The 20,459-nt window shown below is 32.1% G+C and overlaps 1 protein-coding gene across 1 annotated transcript in view; it reads left to right on the plus strand.

Moving 5' to 3' along the window:
* The window catches only part of LOC139521095 (disintegrin and metalloproteinase domain-containing protein 12-like), a 31,851-nt gene extending 15,800 nt beyond the window's left edge, over positions 1-16,051 (plus strand). The window contains exons 7-19 of the mRNA XM_071314367.1: positions 2,100-2,177; positions 4,405-4,580; positions 4,895-5,119; positions 5,403-5,571; positions 6,809-6,898; positions 7,203-7,283; positions 8,069-8,189; positions 9,957-10,062; positions 10,903-11,028; positions 12,930-13,119; positions 13,930-14,026; positions 14,425-14,532; positions 15,506-16,051. Of these exons, the coding sequence (XP_071170468.1) occupies positions 2,100-2,177; positions 4,405-4,580; positions 4,895-5,119; positions 5,403-5,571; positions 6,809-6,898; positions 7,203-7,283; positions 8,069-8,189; positions 9,957-10,062; positions 10,903-11,028; positions 12,930-13,119; positions 13,930-14,026; positions 14,425-14,532; positions 15,506-15,675 (1,737 nt within the window). The 3' untranslated portion in view covers positions 15,676-16,051. The remainder of the gene's footprint in view (positions 1-2,099; positions 2,178-4,404; positions 4,581-4,894; positions 5,120-5,402; positions 5,572-6,808; positions 6,899-7,202; positions 7,284-8,068; positions 8,190-9,956; positions 10,063-10,902; positions 11,029-12,929; positions 13,120-13,929; positions 14,027-14,424; positions 14,533-15,505) is intronic.
* Positions 16,052-20,459: the final 4,408 nt, after the last annotated feature.

Consider the following 20,459-nt stretch of genomic DNA (forward strand, 5'->3'; position numbering starts at 1 on the left):
TATATTTACAACGATATGTGAACAAAACAGACATAATAGGTAAAATTGTCAAAATAGGGTCACAGCAGTCATCACCGTGTCACAATCTCAATCAGAACAAAAAACAAACAAATATTTAACAAAGAAGAACTAAAAATCATATCTCAAATTTAACAACCACGTTTATTACTTAATTAGTTTTGTATTTTAAATCAACTCATAAAGGATTGAAATATTTGAAGTCCTGTGACGGAATGTCTAGGTTCACATCAACTCTGATGTAGAATCGCGCGTTTGACGTCACAATCTAAACGTCACACAGTTAGAGATATAAAATAATTTTGTCGTTCAAAGTATTTTCAAAATTATAATTGAACAATAACATAATGGCGGGAGGTTTAAAAATACAGAGCCACGTCATATGTACCACAGAAACACAAAAAAAAAAAAACCCCGCACGTACAAAGCACACAAGCAAAAGGGAAAGATAATACAAACAACAAATGAACGGGATGCATAAATACCGAGCCACGTCAAATGGATATCACCAACACAGACCAAGCAGTAAAAGTGAGATTAATGATAGAAAAAGACAAATAAAATAACAATATAACACGTTATAAAGATGATAAACAACGTCAGAACGAAGAATCTATACTGGTACAGAAAAATTGATACCGTTTATGTTATTAATGACCATGTATCGTAAGTCTAATTTGAAACTGACTACATGACTCTCAGCTCGGAAAGTATTTATCTCACAAACTTATTTTAAATTACTTTAGCTTTGATTTATATCTGACTATAAGAAAATAGAACTACTTAGTTACAATTATATTTTTGAGAAATTGAGATAAGACGTGGCACGGTACTTGTCTATCCCAAATTCATGTATTTGGTTTTCATGTTATATTTGTTATTCTCGTGGTGTTTTGTCTGATGCTTGGTCTGTTTCTGTGTGTGTTACGTTTCGGTGTTATGTCGTTGTTCTCCTCTTATATTTAATGCGTTTCCCTCGGTTTTAGTTTGTTACCCCGATTTTGTTTTTTGTCCATGGATTTATGAGTTTTGAACAGCGGTATACTACTGTTGCCTTTATATTCATTGAATATTGAATTGAGAACTGTACCGATATTTTACTCTTTTTTGTAGAAGATGCGACGATGGCAGATCTAACATTAAATAAGCATATGCAATAATAAAATCATATAATAATATATTCATTCACACCAGTTTGTCCGATCAGAAAATTTATCATATTGCCCTTAAAACACATTTGGAATGAAAGATAAGGAGTGTCAATCTGGTCTTAATCAGGTTAATTTTGTCGAGTTCAGTGTTTCTGTTGTCTTTTGTTTCCTTCTTATAGTTGTTTCCCTCGGTTTTAGTTTGGAACCCTGATTTGTTTTCGTTAAATCGATTTATGACTTTTGAACAGCGGTATACTACTGGTTTTTTTTAGCTGTTGTGCTTGACTGTTACTGCCATGTTTATGGAAGGCAGGAGGTTTGGTTAGCAATAAAACCAGGCTCGATCCACATTCCCCCCTTAAAAAATGTTTTGTACCAAGACAGGAATATGGCAGTTATAATGAAATAATGTACTTTTATGTATGATGTTGGCTTTTATTTTGTTGCAGTTCAGTATTTCTGTTGTTTCATTGTTTTCCTTTTATAGATTGTGTGTTTCCCTCAGTTTTAGTTTATTACCCGAATTTGCTTTCGCTTAATCGATTTATGACTAACAAAAAGCGGTATAATACTATGGTCTTTATTCATTAAGAATAATTATATTCCTCATAATTAGTTATCACTAATAACTATTTACAATTTATTTGCACAAAAAAAAAAGGTGGGGGCCAGCTGAAGGACGCATCCAGGAGCGGGAGTTTCTCGCTGCATTGAAGACCTATTGGTGACCTTCTGCTGTTGTCTGTTCTATTGTTGGGTTGTTGTCTCTTTGACACATTCCCCATTTTCATTCTCAATTTTAGCCTTGAAGTACATGTAGTAGAATACTGATACCATATACACATCTGAGAACAATGTTCTTCTTTAAACCTTACTATGTACTAACACTGAATTGTTAATACTTCTTTATTTTTAATCTGTATTTTTTAGTTTTCGGAGGCTGCCATTGGTAAGAATAACACTAAAGCTATTCAATACATCGAAAGAATGGTGAATCACATTGATCAGGTTAGAAAATTAATGGACTTTCTGAAATTTGAAACAAGTTCTCTGAAGTTTACTAGGACCATCCGTTTTAATCCAACATTTCTCTTCGTCAGTCAAGTCTCTTTATCAACAGTTAAAGAAAATAACGAAATCAAAATGACATGCATTTAATTTGATGAAAATAAGCTGGACACCGTAAAAACGATTAGAATTGTATATGAAAAATAATAATATATGAAATTATTATATCGGTAGTACTTTTCCATAGACAAAAAGAACAACATGACAGCTAGTGTTCCTCAATTAAACATTTCCAAATACGAACACTCTTTATCCTAACGTAAAACAGGCAGGATGTATAAATAAAGGCAACATTAGTATACCGCTTTTCAAAGGTCATTAATCGATTGAGAGAAAACAAATCCGGGTTTCAAACTAAAACCGAGAAAAACACATCAAATTGATGTGTTTTTCTCGGTTTTAGTTTGAAACCCGGATTTGTTTTCTCTCAATCGATTAATGACCTTTGAAAAGCGGTATACTAATGTTGCCTTTATTTATACATCCTGCCTGTTTTACGTTAGGATAAAGAGTGTTCGTATTGGAAAACAACAAAACAACAGAAACACTGAAGTGAAAAAAAACAAAAAACAACAATGCAACATACATAGAAACCAATTATTAGATAACAACTGCCATATTCCTGACTTATATAACAGTATAAATAAATACAAGAACACTCATGACAGAGAAATACATGAATAAAAATTCAAAACGAGTGCAAGTATGATAAATAAAGATGAAAACAGAACGGATATATCATCTCAAAAATATTATTAAGTAAAAACAAAAACTTTCTCGTACATTCGGTTTCTCTCTAAATATAAAGTAAGCAATACACAATTGAACAGTCCATCTGTGATGTGAAGTTATAATCTTAACATATAGATATTGCTACTTTGCTTCTCCTGTAGTGCTATGACATATCAGGTACTGACAGATTGATGTGCACGTTGACACTTTTGATTAATAAATGGAAGTGCCAACACTTAAAGCTGTTGATTAAAACGTAAAAGTTTCGATACAGTTAATGTGCTTTTATACTCAAAACTTTCTGTGTTATGTCATCAGTTTTTATGCACGAAATTAAATTTTACTGAATAATGCGAAAGTTGATGAGTAACAAGTTAATTACAACAGCATTTTTCGATTGATTGCATAGACAAATTTATAATAACAAGGATTGAAATTTCACATACGGCATAGTAAAATGTCATCTTTCCTGTTTGGTAAAGGAATTCACGTTGCTATAATTTCCGTAAAGATAGACTATTTATAATACAGTTTGCCAATATGATATGGCATACCATTTATAATACAGTTTGCCATATTATATTGGTTCGTATTTCAGTGCTTGCTGTTGGCTTATATATATACTATAAGTGATACCAGTAAAATTAAATATATTTCATTTCTAAGAAAAACAAATGAATATTTCGTTTGGTAATGATAAAGTTTGAAATATTTTCAATAAACGATAATTAGATAAAGGAAAAGTACAATTATTCGGACGCACGAAATTTCTAAAACGCTATTTTTATTTATTTGCAGTAGTTCAATATTCCTGCTAGTGGACTGTTTGTCCCCTAGAATATCATTAGCTCGATAAACAGTAACCTCAATAATTGCAGAATTAATGACATTAATAACAATAACATAATTTTCTAAAATTCTCCGTTGATTAATAAAAAAAACTTTACAAACTAAGGTTCCAACTCCCTAAGACAAAGTGACCTCAGATAAACTTTCTATTCTTATATTTATCTTGTGGTCATAAGGCTCCTACGATCTGCACAAAAAAGTATAACAGAAATACCGAACTCCAATGCATAAATACCGAACTCCAATGCAAACTCAAAGGTCCGTAAAAACCGACAAATCAAACACTATCAATCACGCCAAAAAAGAGGTGAAGTTTCCAGGAATTTTATCTTTTACAAAAAAGTTTGTTCGTTTGTTATACATACCACATGTTGTATACACACTTTTTAATGAAGTAAAAATCCAGTAAATATAATTACAATGGTACGCAAAATAGAAACAACACTGTAACGTTTTAAAATCCCATGTTGTACGTCAAACGCACGTTTAGTAAACAAAAGAATCATCTGTGACGTTAGAATTAAAAAAAAAGTGCCAAAATAAAGTACGAAGTTGCCGATGTTTTCTTTCATCTTATTTCTTATAGATATATTCACCTATGGGTATCCGAGTTTTACTTGTTGGTGTCGAAATATGGACCGCAAAACAAGCAGATACACCATCTACCGATGCTACAGAGTTATTAGACCAGTTCCTTAGTCATGCTAAAAAATCAATAAGGCAAACGGTTTCTGTCGATTATGACTTAATTGCACTGATAACGTAAGTACAGTTTAAGTTGACACTTCTCTTTTGGGAAGCACTTAAAAAAGAACATTTTAAACACATCATTTTCTGTTCTGTTAAGATTCTCATTGTTTTACTTAATTCATTGCACAGACAAGATGAAAAAAATAGTTGTACATGTTAACAAATCTAGGTGTTCACATATCGTTGATATGAAGACGATTCTAAGACACTTATACTAAGTTCGTGTGTATGACAACCACACACTCCATCTAATTCATGCGTTTCCAGTATACAAGTTCTTACAGGAGAAACTGTATATACATGTGGATTTTTGTAATGAATTTCAGTGGCAAATCATTCGGAGGTCAGCATGTTGGTATTGCACATGTCAATGCCATGTGTGGTGACCAGTCAGGTGCAGTGATACAAGACGATAGAACCAGTTCTACACGTGAGATGAAATCAGCTGTTGTATTAGCGCACGAGATAGGTCATGTATTGGGAATGTTGCACGACGATGCGGCTTGTACATGCCTGGATCCAAAGGACTGTGTAATGAATTCAGACATCACGTAAGTTACAGAATCAAAACACTAATCTTTCATGCGGCAAAAATGGAAAATTAGAAATGTTGTAAAAAGTGAAATAGCAAAAGCTGAACCCAAAGGAAAATTCAAAACACGAGGTGAGTTAACAAATGGCAAAATCAAATGTGGTACGTTCAGACACACCAAACGAGTAAAAATAACTGTCATATTCTTTTTATAAGCTTTTTAGTGTAAATTGTTATTGTATTTTCATTACCTCTCGGCTGCAACATTGTTTACCGTATCTCTATATGTTTTTATCATGTAGGCAGCTTCCAACGTCCTTTTCATCATGCAGCGCTAAAATTATCAAGAAAGTCAAAGAAACAGGTGTTGCTCCTTGTCTTTATAATGTACCTGATGTTATATACAATGGACCAATATGTGGGAATGGAATAAAGGAAAAGGGAGAAGTGTGTGATTGTGGAGGAAAACAGGTAACGAAAAATTTCATTTTCCTCTCGTATCCTTTTTTGTTATTGCACATACCTGTATATTCAGCTTAGTATAGTAGAAATCAGTAGTAGTGATTTGCCAAGATTAAATATGTACAAAAAACGCTAACGTGCTGAAAAAATAGGGTAGGTAATATCATTTTAATTTACAAACATTTTTAGCTGGTAACTACTAGGGAATCAGTCTTTTTTTTAACAGTGCTTGCTCCAAAATGGCATAAAGGTTTTAGGATGGACACTAAAATACGGGTAGGTGGTTAGCAGAAACACATGTATTATTTGTTTTTGACCTGCGGCATATTGGTATTCATGCACTCTGATAGAGTGCCTGAATTACATAATGCAACTTTCCATGACGTTTGTTTGGATAATTTGTTTGATCAACAACGGAAAAATGTCAGGCAATCAAAAACTATACACAAAACTCGATAGATGATTGGTTGATATGTCTTTAACGTAAAATTCAGCACTGTTGGAATGTCCATCGAGAACCATCGACTTTTGGCAAAAATACTACGATTGAAGTCGAATACATATGTCCAATGCGGAGGTCTAAATCATAATTGCAGTGTTGACAGGATATTGATATAGTAGCTGAACTACTTATATTACACGGCCACTAATGTCTGTCATACTCAATGAACACCACAAAAACCGTAGGATGAACTAAATTAGTTCGGACGATTGGAAGTTCCTGCTTGAGTAGTATAAATGTTGTATTACCCCAGCCCAGTATTGTAGTCAGCACTTCTGTGTTGCATGTCTTATAATTGATATGGTCACAATTCGAAATTAACTGCTTATAAAAGTTTGATTTTTATTAAATACTACGAAATATCATACACCTTGAACGGATTGATTGCTTATCTGTATTTTCCAAAACTTTCAGAAATTTGGGTATTTTTAATGCTCTGCAACTCTCTGTACATTATTGGCTTTTTAACTTTATTTGAGCGTCACCAATACGTCTCTTGTAGAAAATATGCCGTTTTGGCGTATAAAATATTATGAATTTATGTACCCATGAAATGCAAAAAGTTATGTATGAAAAAAATATTACATGGGGTTGAAGCAACGACAAAAGAAACAAAGAATCTGACCTCAATCAACCTTTAGCATCTTAAAATCGTCTTTCTGATTCAAAGGGTAAGGGGTATTTATACCTTTTAACTACAACAACAAATACAAAGTAAAGATAAACAAGGAACCACATTTTCAGGAATGTAAGAAAAGTCAATGCTGTACAGACACCTGTCAACTTAAACACGGAGCGAAATGTGATTCTGGTGGATGCTGCCACCACTGTCAGGTAAATATAATTATTCCAGTTTAGATGAACAAAAAAAAACAACAAAAAAATCCAGAAAATTATATTTTTATGAGTAGAAATTATAAATTATAATTTAACTTGGTGTATTGAAAGAATACACATTTTAGTAAACATTCACAATGCTTTTTATACCTATCCTATAATATTTCCCCCCGATGACAATTGATCGGTCGAAACAGACATTTTAAAAATGGAAAATATATAATTTTGAACGTTCACAAATTTGTTTTTTTTATTTATGATATCAATGTTTTGGCTTATAAGACATTGATTTGTGTTTCAGGTTGTTAAGGCGAACAAGTTATGTAGACCAGCACAGAATGAATGCGACCTGGACGAGGTCTGTGATGGAAAAAGTGAACAGGTACGTGTACTTTATTGATTACAACTACTGGCCGAAGCATTGTTCTATAAGAATGCAAACAATTGTAATTAGAAGCAATTTTCCAACTTATAGTTTTACAAAAAGGAAACATAATTATTCATTCGACTAAACGCATTACCAAAAAAGCGCTAGGTTTGGCTAGCGACAAAACCATGTTCAACCTATCATTTTTCTTGTGTGTGTTGCATTGTCGTTTGTTTTTTGTTCACTTCAGTGTTTCTGTTGTTGCGTTGTTTTCCTCTCATACTAGTAGTTGATGTGTTTCCCTCGATTTTAGTTTGTAACTAGGATTTGTTTTTTTTAATCGAATTATGACTTTCGAACAGCGGTATACTGTTGTTTTTTTTTCTTGGATTATCTATTGTCAAGAAAAAAGAACGGCAATTAAAGCGTCGTTCAATGATTCTTTAGTCTTGTACTCCCAGTACAATATTTTTTCTTTTTTTCTTATTGAAAAGTATTTAAGCTATGTACGAATAAATGGTTGCAATTGTTTTGAAATGTTTTAAATTCTTTTTATTTCTTTTAAATCTACAATCTTACAAAATTAATAAGAGAAGATTAAGAAAAGAATAGAACGATGTTTTGAGGCAAACAAGGCAGCAATTATAGTATAACTACTAGCTATTATAGACACTGATGTTCTTTGTTTAGCGTCACTGCTGCATCTATTCTAGACGAAACGCGCATCCGACGTACACAATTTCAATTCTGTCTGGTATCTTTGATGAGTTTATTCATACAATTTGAACGTATATTCGCAGTGTCCAGCTAGTTTGTACAAGCAAGATTTATATCAGTGTGGACAGGGGTTGGACGTTGGATATTGTTATAGAGGCCAATGCCGTAGTAATTTGATACAATGTCAAAATATTTGGGGCAGCAGTGAGTATTTGTTCATAAAAAGCATTGTTCGAAATTTACAATTGGTTGTGCTGCTGTTCACCAATCATAATGTAGTTTCATATTACAACAGGAAAAAAAGAGAGTCGAGGAATTACTATTTCAAGGTAGCTATCGCAGGTTGATTATTACCAAAAAACTAAATAACCAATCAAATGTTGTAGACTAGATAAAAAAAAATACCTTACAAGAAAATACTCATTTTATTTCAAGACCCCACATTCTTTGTTAAGGTTTATGACCCCTTCTGTGAAATACGAAATTTTCAAACTGCAATAGTAGCAAAACAACAAAGATCATGATTAATAGAGATGGGTCATTTTGTAGAAAATCCACAGACTTTCATACAGATTTTTTGTTATAAAATTTTAAACATAGATTACTCACTTGTTTTTCTACGATGTGCTAGCCTTTATTGTTTACAAAAAGTCCTAAACCTTTAAACTCCAAAACACCTTGTGGTTAGTCACTAAAGTCGAGCTCATTGGTCCACATTTATATTTGTTTTAACCAATATCTAAATTTATAAACTTGTTTTAAGGAAATCATTGCTAGCTCTGCATTCAATAATCCTCTATTCATTAAGCATCGAATTGCGAAATATGAGAGTACAAGAGGAAAGGCTGCGGATTTCTATAAAATTTCCATAAGTTTAGCATTGAATCAACACAAGGGTACAAAATCCTTAACTTTGTCTTTGTCTAGCATTCAGTAAGTAAGTAAGTAAGTATGTAAGTAATGACTTTATTTAAAGAGGTGTCTTAATTAGCTTTCGCTAATCTACCTTGAGGCCCTCGAGAAAGTTGTGATGTTGAAATAAGTGATAAACAGTTGATTAATTGTATATTCTAGTATTTTTTTCTTATTTCTTGCAGAAATATGCACGAACCTTTTTTCGCACTAACGTAAAAGATCAAAATACCAATTACTGCTCTTCTAGGCAAAGCTTTAAAATCTAGTCCTTATCTTGACATATAGACTAGTGTAACGGCAATGGACATCCAACGATATAAAACATTTGAGTGCACCAAAATCAAAAAGGGATAAAAAGAACAGCAGAGAACACGTATAAGTTCATTAAGACTATATTATATACATAAAATCTATAATAACAATCGGCATTAAAGTCTGATTTTGAGTCTGTATTTGGCACAACATTTTTGGATTTTGGGTCCTCAATACACTTCAACTTTATACTTGTTTGGCTTTATAACTATTTTGATCTGAGCGTCACTGATGAGTCTTATGTAGACGAGACGCGCGTCTGGCATATTAAATCATAATCCTGGTACCTTTGATAACTATTTAAACCACTGGGTCGGTGCCACTGCTGGTGGGCGTTTTGTTCTCGAGGGCATCACAGTCCAGTAGTCAGCATTTCGGTGTTGACATGAATATCAATTATATGGTCATTTTCATAAATTTCCTGTTTCAAAACTTTGAATTTTTCGAAAAAAAACTAAGGATTTTCTTATCCATGGAATAAATTACTTTAACCGTATTTGGCACCATTTTTTTGAATTTTGGGTCTTCAATGCTTTTCAACTTTGTACTTGTTTGGCTTCATGATTATTTTCATCTGTGCGTCACTGATGAGTCTTATGAAGATGAAACGCGCGTCTTGCGTATTTAATCATAATCCTGGTACCTTTGATAACTATTTGGTTTCGATTTTTTTTTATATCAACGTAACTTTTTAATGTTATTTCAAAGTATTTTATTTCTTTCCATTTATTTGTATTTTCATAGCTGGTAAATCAGCTCATGTGTTTTGTTTCACGGAAAACAAAAAAGGTATAGCTGGTGGAAACTGCGGAACTATTGGAAATTCTATCCATAGAAAATGTAATGATAGGTAATTATCATGATTATAAAGGCTTATAACTGCAAGGGGTATATATATTTTTCATTAACAAAATATAGCTACATTTTCGTACGCTTTCAAAGTGTAGCCAACACAGGTCACACGTTATGCGTCCTACGGTGACGACGGAGGCATAAAAACAACAATAGACTAGTGATTAAAATAAGGAGAGTAGCATGAGAAATCATGAGAAATCATGATTCAGTTGAGTAATTAACCCAATGCTACTTTTATAGGCATAGAGAAATAAAAAGGCAGTGCGTGATATAGTTTATAGGCATAGAGAAATAAAAAGGCAGTGCGTGACGCTATATCATTTCAAAATATAGTTGTAGAAATATTGTTATACTGCTGGGCAAATATATCCTCTCAAGTAAAATAACAACCAAAAAAAAAACAATCTACAAAAATCCAAATAAGTAAGTCCCTGATCATATTTCAAAATCAAAAGCACAAATACATCAAACAAACAGAAACAAAAGCGATCTTTCATATTCCTTACTTGGTACAGGTATTTTCTTATGTAGAAATGGTGGATAACACCTAGATTTATAGCTAGCTAAATCTCTCACTTGTGTGACAGCTGTATGCAATTCCATTATATTGACAAAACAAACAGACATAATAACTTAAAAAAAGCAAAATAAATAGGGACACAGCAGTCTGTAATAATTTGAGTCACTATGAAAACGAACAAATATTTCAACAATTCAAATTTTAAAAAAAACCCCGCTAAAACTAAAAGAAAGTATACTTCAGTTAATTAAGTTTTGAATACTTCCACAAAATATATGTTTTTTAATAAATAACGTTATTTTTTTCCTCTTAAAGTGATAAGATGTGTGGTGTACTAATGTGTAACTCGAATGTATCAGACCCTGTATTTGGAGGAGGTTCGCAGATTGTGAGTGAAAGATCAATGACATTCCCTCAACCATTAGGCACAATCACATGTAAGTAAGTATCAGTTATTATGATTAAAGACTTAGCAAATTTTTATTTGTATTTCAAACAATTGTACCGACTGGAATAGATTCATAATTAAAAATTGAATCATTTGAATTATTAGAAATGAATCTATGGCTTCAAATGCATCACATAATCTCAGCCAAAAAATATAAATCATCATTTAGCACACAACGACGAGGGGAGGGGGCTTGGGGTGTGTGGTGGGGAGGGTAAGTCTCTGACTACTCATGAATGTCTTGCATGGTCGGTACCTATGATTTAACAAATTGTGTTGTGAGCTAAATATATAACAAACCAGGGATTTCTATCTTCTTCTTGAGGTCTTTCCATATCTTTGTATCAGCTTTCAAGTAAGAACTGTATATGGCGTATATAATCTTCAAATCCATACACTATTCAATTCAATGAATTGATTGATTGAGAGTTGGTTGGTATTTTTTCATTTATATTTAGGACAAGACAAAATTAACACTTTAAAATAAAGGTAGGATCTGCATCATAATTAGACCGGGATGAAGGTCGGACAAAATTGACTGCCAATTTAAAATTAGGGTATGCTCTATAAGTATTCAAGTATTTATACATCATGGACTTTAATGATATTTTTGGAATTGCGCGTTTCTGTTGCAGGTATTTCAGAAAAAGAATATTAAACGCACTAATTGTAGAAAATATTATTTTCATTTTCGGGCACTGTTTCGCTATCCCAACTATCAAAATACTAGTCCTGTATGAAATCATCAGCTCAGTAGTCAGTAGTCAGAACCTTGGTCTGACATGTATCATAAAAGTTTACAGATATCTACAGATGTTCAATAAAATTAACGGTACCAATTTTCTTGCACCAGATGCGCATTTCGACAATACATGTCTCTTCAGTGATGCTCGTAGCCAAAATATTTGAAATCCAAAGCTTATATAAAAGATGAAGAGCTATAATCCAAAAGGTCCAAAAAGTATAGCCAAATCCGTGAAAGGAATCAGAGCTTTGCATGAGGGAGATACATTCCTTAATTTATAATAATGTCTATCATTTTGTAATCTCACAAATAAATTAAGAAGACAAATTTAAGGCAACAAACCAATAACTGAATGGGCGAGACCGTTATTGTGTCGACAGGACAAGTATTTTCTTCTATGCATTCGCCATGCTATCCACTGGAATGATTTATTTTAAACGCAGAGGTTTGGCTAGCCATAATCAAGGTTCAACCGACCATTTTTAAATGTCTTGTTCCAAGTCAGAAACATTGCAGTTGTTATCTTATAGTTCGTTTCTATGTATGTTGCATTGTCGTTTGTTTTTGCTGCTCTTCTGTATTCTGTTGTTTTGTTGTTTTCCTCTTTTAACGATTGCGTTTTCCTCTGTTTTAGTTTGTAACTCGGACTTGTGTTCTCTCAATAGATTCATGACTTTTGAACAGCTGTATACTACTGTTGCCTTTCTTTTTTTTTAAATTTAAACAGCCTATCCTGTAATGTGATATGAAGAATACTTGTATTGGCTATAATCAAGTTTTTTTTAATCAGTGATGACTAGCAAATTTCCCAACGGGTTTCTTCGCCTCCATAGGAACAATTTGTTTGTTCAATGTATTTTTAGTAATGCAATGTGTATTACCATTAAACAATTGATTAAGACTAGAAAGGAAGGATAACAACATCATCGTGCTGAAAAAAGGAGGCACATGAATTTAGTTAAAATCAACCTTTAATTTTTTTTAAAGTATTTCCTTCATTTACTTGAAAGATTGCATACACCTACTAGTATATGATTTTAAATGTGTGTATGAGTTCAAAGGGACGTTTTTTGTAACTTATAGCGGCTAAATCACTGTATATATTTTATTAAGTCTAAGGGTAACTACATTAATCTACTTACTTTTTAGGGGAGCCACAATAAACCTTGGTCCCGATGTTCCTGATCCAGGACTGGTAGACGATGGTTCCCCGTGCTATACAAATACGAATACAAAGTCACAAGGCATCTGTATCAATAAGAAATGTGTAGACATTAATACTATAACGATTCCAAGCTGTCCAGTAGATGTAAATGGAACTATATGTTTTGGAAATGGGGTATATTTTTTCAGCTTTAATAACTGGCTGACAATGCCAGAAAAACGTCATCATTTTGGAAGTACAATTCTTTTTTAAATACTTTTGTGTTAAAATAAAAATCAGCATTTGTAGTAAAAAAAAGTGTTATAAAGATGTTAACATGCAAATATTTGTTTTTCTTCATATCACTTTGAAATTCCAGAACAGTATATAATACTGGTAAAATGTGAACTAAGCAGACCGGAGAAAAACAAAGTTACCTGTGTAACGCCTCAGATGTAACTAATATTTTGAAAAAGCCTTCATTAAATACGATTGAAACCAAAAAGAATAATGAGCATTCAGAAAATCGTCTGAGCATAATATATCGAGCTATATTAACTTATTTTTAGTCATCTCAGTGTTAAAGATGTTTACCCTATTCGTTTGTTGTTTTATTGAAATTTCATAATACTTGAAACGAAAATCAAAATTAACATATTTCACAAAATTACATTTGGAAAACAGAAAAATGTAAAGCAATTAAGAAATGCAGAAAGTAATACATGATTTAAAAAAAGGAGGCGGTAGTTGGCAAAAAGGAAAAAGCATTCTTTATTTGTAGAGCAATCCATAAAACCATGCCAAAATTAAAACAAAACAAAAGTATAACCAGCGGTCTACAAAACACTAAAAACAAGACTAAAAACACCAGAAGTCTTAAAGCTGACGAGATAGCGTGTGCAGGTCCTAATCAATATGTTTATTGGGCAAATTGTTATTCTTAATTACATATTAGTCCTCTGTGCAAATAAGTCTGAAATGAATGAATTTTTGTTTCGTTTCAAGATATGCAACAATCTAGATAAATGTTGGTGTAAGCATGGATATACCAGTAGTGATTGTTCTGTAAAGATTGTAATTCCAGGAAGAGTTCCGGAAAAAAGTAAGTATTAATTCATTTAAGGATGTTTTCTCCCGGTTTTTTTTTGCCAGATTTTCGGAATCACTGGTTTTATCCATGTAGTGCCATTTAAAATATTGCTTGATTAACCCTACTTTTCTTCCATTATATTGTAACTTAAAAAGCTATATTTCAAAATCTTATACAATCCTTGTTATTTTTTCATAGCTTTTGAAAGAAAAAAAGGTGCTAAAGTTAATGTATGAAAAATCTAGAAAAAATCCTTTCCCGCCAAATTTTGAATGGCTAAAATCTCGAAAATAAGCACACGCACCTTTGTTTTTTTTTTTTTTAAATCAAACTTACCTGATTAGAATGTTAGCACTATTTGTCTTTCAAATTGAGTGTAATGCCATTGTCTGTGCTATGTTTTGTTTTAGATCTCACTGTAATCCATATAGTACTAATATCAGCTGGGAGCGGGATTTTCATACTTGGACTGACGGCTGGCATTATCGTTGTTATCTGCCACAAGAAAAAAACAAAAGGTAAGTAAAATCAGTCAGCGGTATTTCCTTTTTTTAATATTTTTTCAGTGTAATTTAAAAGTATTTAGATTAGTATATATTTTATCAAAATTAATCCATATGTAGTAATAAGTCGAGCGGAAAGAAACTGAAAAATGAATAAAAAAAAAACCAAAGGAGGAGGTATGATAAATGCCATTATTTAGCCCAACAAATTTCAAAAATTTAAAATTTATTGAAAAAGCTGATCCTCATATATCTGAAATAAAATAGCAAGATATCAAAATGATATAGTTTTGGTGTTTTAGCTGTTCTATACTTACTGTAAAATGTGTGCAGCCCTTTGTGATTATTTGGAAGACAAAACGAAAAAAATATTTTATGTTGATGCCAGACTACATAATGTCAAATGATCGGTTGCAAAAATTTTATTTGGTAGATTTATAATATTTTTTTAATTTTCGAACTCAAGGGATAAAAAGAGTTGCATTACATGTATCGTATCTTATTCTATTAAAAGTGTAAAACTTAAGAATATAAATGAAAAAGAGATGTAAGCCCTCAATCGTCCAGAAATGCTAAATTATAATCACACAAAAGCATAATGCCCCTTACTATATTTCTTGATATGTACAAATGTTGCTGGTTAATTAGTTTTGTGAATACAGACTTATGTGAAATAGCAAAGTTACAGAAAAAACGAACAAAAAAGAAAGCCCTGATAAAACATTCGCCATCCAAAATCAATTCATGTCTGACGAAAACAAAGAAACATAAAATAAAAGGGATGCTTAAAGATGCTATTATTATACTAAATAAGTAGTTAAGGTATCTGACTTCATATTGGGCATCTATAAAAGGAATTCTTTTGCATATATATATTTTTTTAAATATGTGTATATCCTTTTCAAGATTTGAAATTAACTAACTTGGGATGACATTTATCAACAATTCTTACAAGGCATAATACTTAAGTACTGTATGTATGTTTCAGAAGAAAAGACAAAGCATAAAGATAAAGATAAAAAGAAGAAGCATAAAGATAAAGAAGAAAAGTCAAAAACGGCATGGGGGGAACAAAATGGTGACACTACAAAAAAGAAATCTGTTGCTTTTCGACAGACTAAAATAAGGCCCATGCCTCCTTCTTCTCATCGTCTGTAAAAACACATTACTCAGCCTTTAAGTCAAACAAAAATTATTGATAAATCAAAAGACTTAACATTCAATCTAATTGAACTCCATGAAATATTTTATCGTTGATGGCTACAATTGCAGATGTCCCTTTTCATGTGACGCTGACTAACTAATAGATACATCTTACTTCGTCGTCGTATATTGTCTTGATTTTGTATAGATTTCGTTTCATGACACATCTTTTGACGTGTATTTAAACCTGAAAATGGCAAATTTCATCAGATAATTTTCAACTAAAATCAACAAAATATAACAAAATACCAGTGTCTAAAAAGTATCTTGCTGAACTGGATAGATTTAATATGATTGGATTAGAGGTTTTGTTAATGCTTTTTTCGATTATAATGGAAGGAATGACGATGTTAAATATTCCCCATGAACTATGTAAAATTATGTTTAGATAAAGTTTTATTCAAAATGTTGTTTGTGTGTTTCTTAACATTGCCTAATTTTTCTGTGATTTTTCTAGGCTGTGCATAAAATGAATTTGTCTAGCAGCTTCTTAATGTGTCAATATAAAAGCATTTAATGATTCTTTAATCGCAAAAAAAAAGCTCTGTAAAACAAAGTAGATTTTTGTTTATTTTAATCTGCTTTTAAAATGTTTAACATCTATTTCCCTAAGTTTGATATAAAAATATGGAACTCATCATAGATACCACGATTAAAATTGTGTACTCCAGACGCGCAATTTGTCTACAGAAGACTCTTAGTGACGCTCGATTCAAATGAGTTAAAATTCTTTAAAAAAAAACAAGTGACTGAAATGTGCACACAGGTTCAGCTTTATTATCAAGTCATTTTGATGCGTTATCAATTACAATTTACTCTACTCGAAAGCTTCAGTGCAACTCTTTTATAGATCTAACTGTTTTGTTTAAATTGGATGGTCAAACTGTTATTGGTATATGTACGTTGAGGGTATAAAGATGATCTCAAACACTGGCTATTTTGCATTTGTATACAAACACGATCAAATGATTATCAACATGCATGTCAAACTATTACCATTTTTAAAAATTGAAACCGTATCAACGCTTTTTTTTTAATGAAAAACTTGAAACAAAGCATGAAAAAAAAAGATAACAGTTATGGTTTTATGAGTCATAATAAATCGTATTTCTTTTTAAATACAAAATTCATAGAAAAACACATTTTCACTGACTCATGCAGTTATCTTTCTTTGTATGTTTATCTGAGTTTGCAAAATAAAAGTTGGAATCTCTATGGAGTATAATCTATGCGTCATTTTTCTGTTAATTTAACGTTCATTGAACAGCGTTATACTACTATTGTCTGTATTCATAAAATATTGTCCTACATATGGTGTGATTAGTGAGTGACATTATGTGTGTGTGTGTTTGTATGCAGCTATCAATAGCTTGCACAATTACTTGAAATTCGACATTGAATGTGTCTTTATTTGGACTTTGTTTTTACTTTTTTCACTCAAGTGTCACTGATAATTCTTTTGTAGACGAAACGCTCGTCTGTTCACATACACATTTTACTCCAGGTATCTATGATGATTTCCAACTATTTTGATTCGAACGTCTGGTTAATGATAAACATTATGTACACACATCCACGTCTTCCATAGCAAATTATATTGTGGTGTCCTTGGTTTTTTATAATAGCCCACCTTATAAGCAATACACCGATTTCATCTGCAAATGGGTTATAAATATCCCAACTCATTTGGTATTCAAGAGTTTGCAGCTGCTACTTAGACTTAATATAACGTCACCAGTGGTTCATCAGAAGGTTAATGAACCCATGTTATGTCAAAGAACGTGTCGTCCTTTTCCTGAGTTCATCGGTAGATAACAAAACATTGCTGATAATAATCTGTATCAACTTCACAAATAATACATGGTGGTCTTGAAGTATATATTCTAGGTACTGACGTTGTTAATCATTTTAAATACCTATTGCAGTGTATTTTTATTTGTCTGTAAATTATTAACCTTTACTGTTAAGTCCTTAGTTTGCTATGCTCATTTTGTATTCTTGTCTTACGTTTGGTTTGTTTGTTTGTTTGTTTTATGTTGATTAGAAGTATAACATAATTCTAACAGCTGTGCCTCTGTTTTGAAATTTTATCTATAATGTCGGTTTGTTTTGCTCCCACATTCTTATCAAAATAATAGAATTTTATGCGACCCTCATACAAGTGAGAGGTTTATCTAGCTATAAAACCAAATTTAATCCAACATTGCCTACATAAGAAAATATCTGTACCAAGCAAAGAATATGAGAGTTGTTTTCCATTCGTTTGATAAGTTTGAACTTTTGAGTTTGCCATTTGATAACTTTCCGTTTTGAACTTTCCTTGGGGTTCAGAAATTTTGTTCATTTTATTTGTTACACCAACTCAATGCCAATATTGATAGAGTGTTTTCACCGAGGTATGACAAGTCAATTCATTTGTCAGTCATCTTCTGTTAAATATCATTGATGTTGTAGTTTTATAATATTATGTTCATATTATGATGGTATTTTTTTACCCATATATTACCCAGGTATAATTGATAACCCTAAGACATATTTGGCACAACATGTTTTGACATATTGTTGGATTCAGCGATCTGCAACTTTGTTATTGATTCCGTTTTCAAACTTCCTTGTTGCTACAACCAGTGAGGATTGTAAAGCGTGCTTTATAATAAGCTTTGGTATTTTTTTACAACCACTGTTTGGATGTAACCGATGATGGCCTTTTCGTCCCCGAGGGTATAACAGTCCTAGACTATCTGGGCTGACATAAAATATAGCTAATTCTGTCATATCTTTTTTTTTTATTTTGGTGTTTGTGAAATCATTGGATATTGAAAGTATAATCAATTGATGGCTTTATATCTTTTGGAATTTAAATTTTCAATGCTCTTCAAATTCAACCCAATGTGTTCGCCGGAAAATGTCTGTACCTAGTCAGGAAGATGACAGTCATTTCGTTGATTGACATAAGTATAAACCTGATCGATTGATTTTGTCAGGTTTTGTGGACTTCTCCCGTTTTGAACCACGAATTAGTTTCGATTTTTTTAAAGCGTGTCTGGTTTTCTGAATTCTTCAGCATGGTGCCTTTGGTGAATAAGTATTAACCATACAATGAAATATATAATAATATAATAGATGTCTTTAGCATCTGATAGAAGAAATGAAAACGGGTGAAACAGAAAATCAACGTATTTTGATCATTCCTAGTGTAATATTGTTATTTGGAATTGGTTTGAAAATTTGTTGCACGGTCGTCAAAAATGTGAATCTCCTTGTTCTTTATTTGAATTGGTATTATTACGCTTCAAACAACATTGACAGCGTGCGTGGTTTATTTTGCGTAGATCGTATTTCACTTATATGTTTATGTATAAAATCATTTGAAGGGTTAAGGGTTTATATTCTTCACTTCAATCCAGCTGACAGATTCCTTGCGAGGTACCTGAGATCACCTCCAGTTTTTGAACGAATTCGTGTTGCTCGGTTGATATTTTTTATGTTGTGTTTTAGATACTTTTGTTTGTCTTTATATCGTTTTCCGTATTTTGCCATTGCATTCTAAGATTTTGGCCTTATGAGTTTGAATATTCCTTTCGATTTCTTTATAAACAACATAGTTGTGACGTTTGGATGACATGGTTTTCACCAATATCTATTCCCTTGTAACAACCGATGCTCCGCATCTTTTTTTCATGTAAGTATAACTTAATACAGGAGCGTCTCATAAATAATGAAAAGAAGGTAGCAAGATTTATTTCACGTTCCGTTATATAGATGATGTCCTCTCGCTAAATAGTTTAACGTTTGGTGATAATGTTGAAAACATCTTTCCAATCGAACTAATATTAAAGGATACATACAGAATCGCCTGCCTCATATCCTGGCTAATATCTAAAAATGACAAATCTTTTCAACTACAAACATCTGAGTTAAACAAAATTCCATCAGCGCGTGCATGTGGATTATATATCTCCGAGTTGATACGCTCTTTCTAAGCTTGCATTTACCATCATGTTTTCCTTGAAAGAGAGCTGCTGCTTACATGGAAGTTATAAAGTAAAATAACCAAAATTTTGAACCAAGTGGTGAAGTCGAAAAAAGTAAAATCACAAAAATACTTAACTCAAAAATTCAAAAAGGAAAGTCCATAATCAAATGGCAAAATGAATAACTCAAACACACCAAACGAATGAATAACAACTGTCATATTCCTGACTTGGTACAGGCATTTTCTTATGTAGAAAGTGGTGGATTGAAACTTGTGTTATAGCTAGCTAAACCTCTCACATGACGGTCGCATCAAATTCCACAGACACAGTAGGTACAAATAAAGGGGAACAGTAGTCAACATTGTGTTATTATCTTTATCACTTTAAAACAAACAAATGTATCAAAGAAACACAAAAAGGCAAACATCAAATTTAACAATATCATTTTTCTTCTTTATTATACGATCATTCCTTTGAAAATTTTACGGTAAACGTTACGAGCTGATTGACCGTTATGGATTATCTGTTTCGAGGAATACAACGATAATTAGATTCCAATTGTCGTATCCACTTAATCATCCTCTTTTCCTCTCATGTGACCTACTGAGTTAGGCTAATAATCGGATTTGTACTTACATAGACATCATGTGAAGCAGGATCTGTTTTACCGGAGCACCTAAAATCACTAATGTTTTTTGTTGTTTTCGTTTAGTTCAGTCTTAAATTTTCAATGTTCTTTTTTCTATACTGTTTCTCTTTTGG

This window comes from Mytilus edulis, chromosome 4 (genome assembly GCF_963676685.1).
Source record: "Mytilus edulis chromosome 4, xbMytEdul2.2, whole genome shotgun sequence".
NCBI lineage: Eukaryota > Metazoa > Mollusca > Bivalvia > Mytilida > Mytilidae > Mytilus > Mytilus edulis.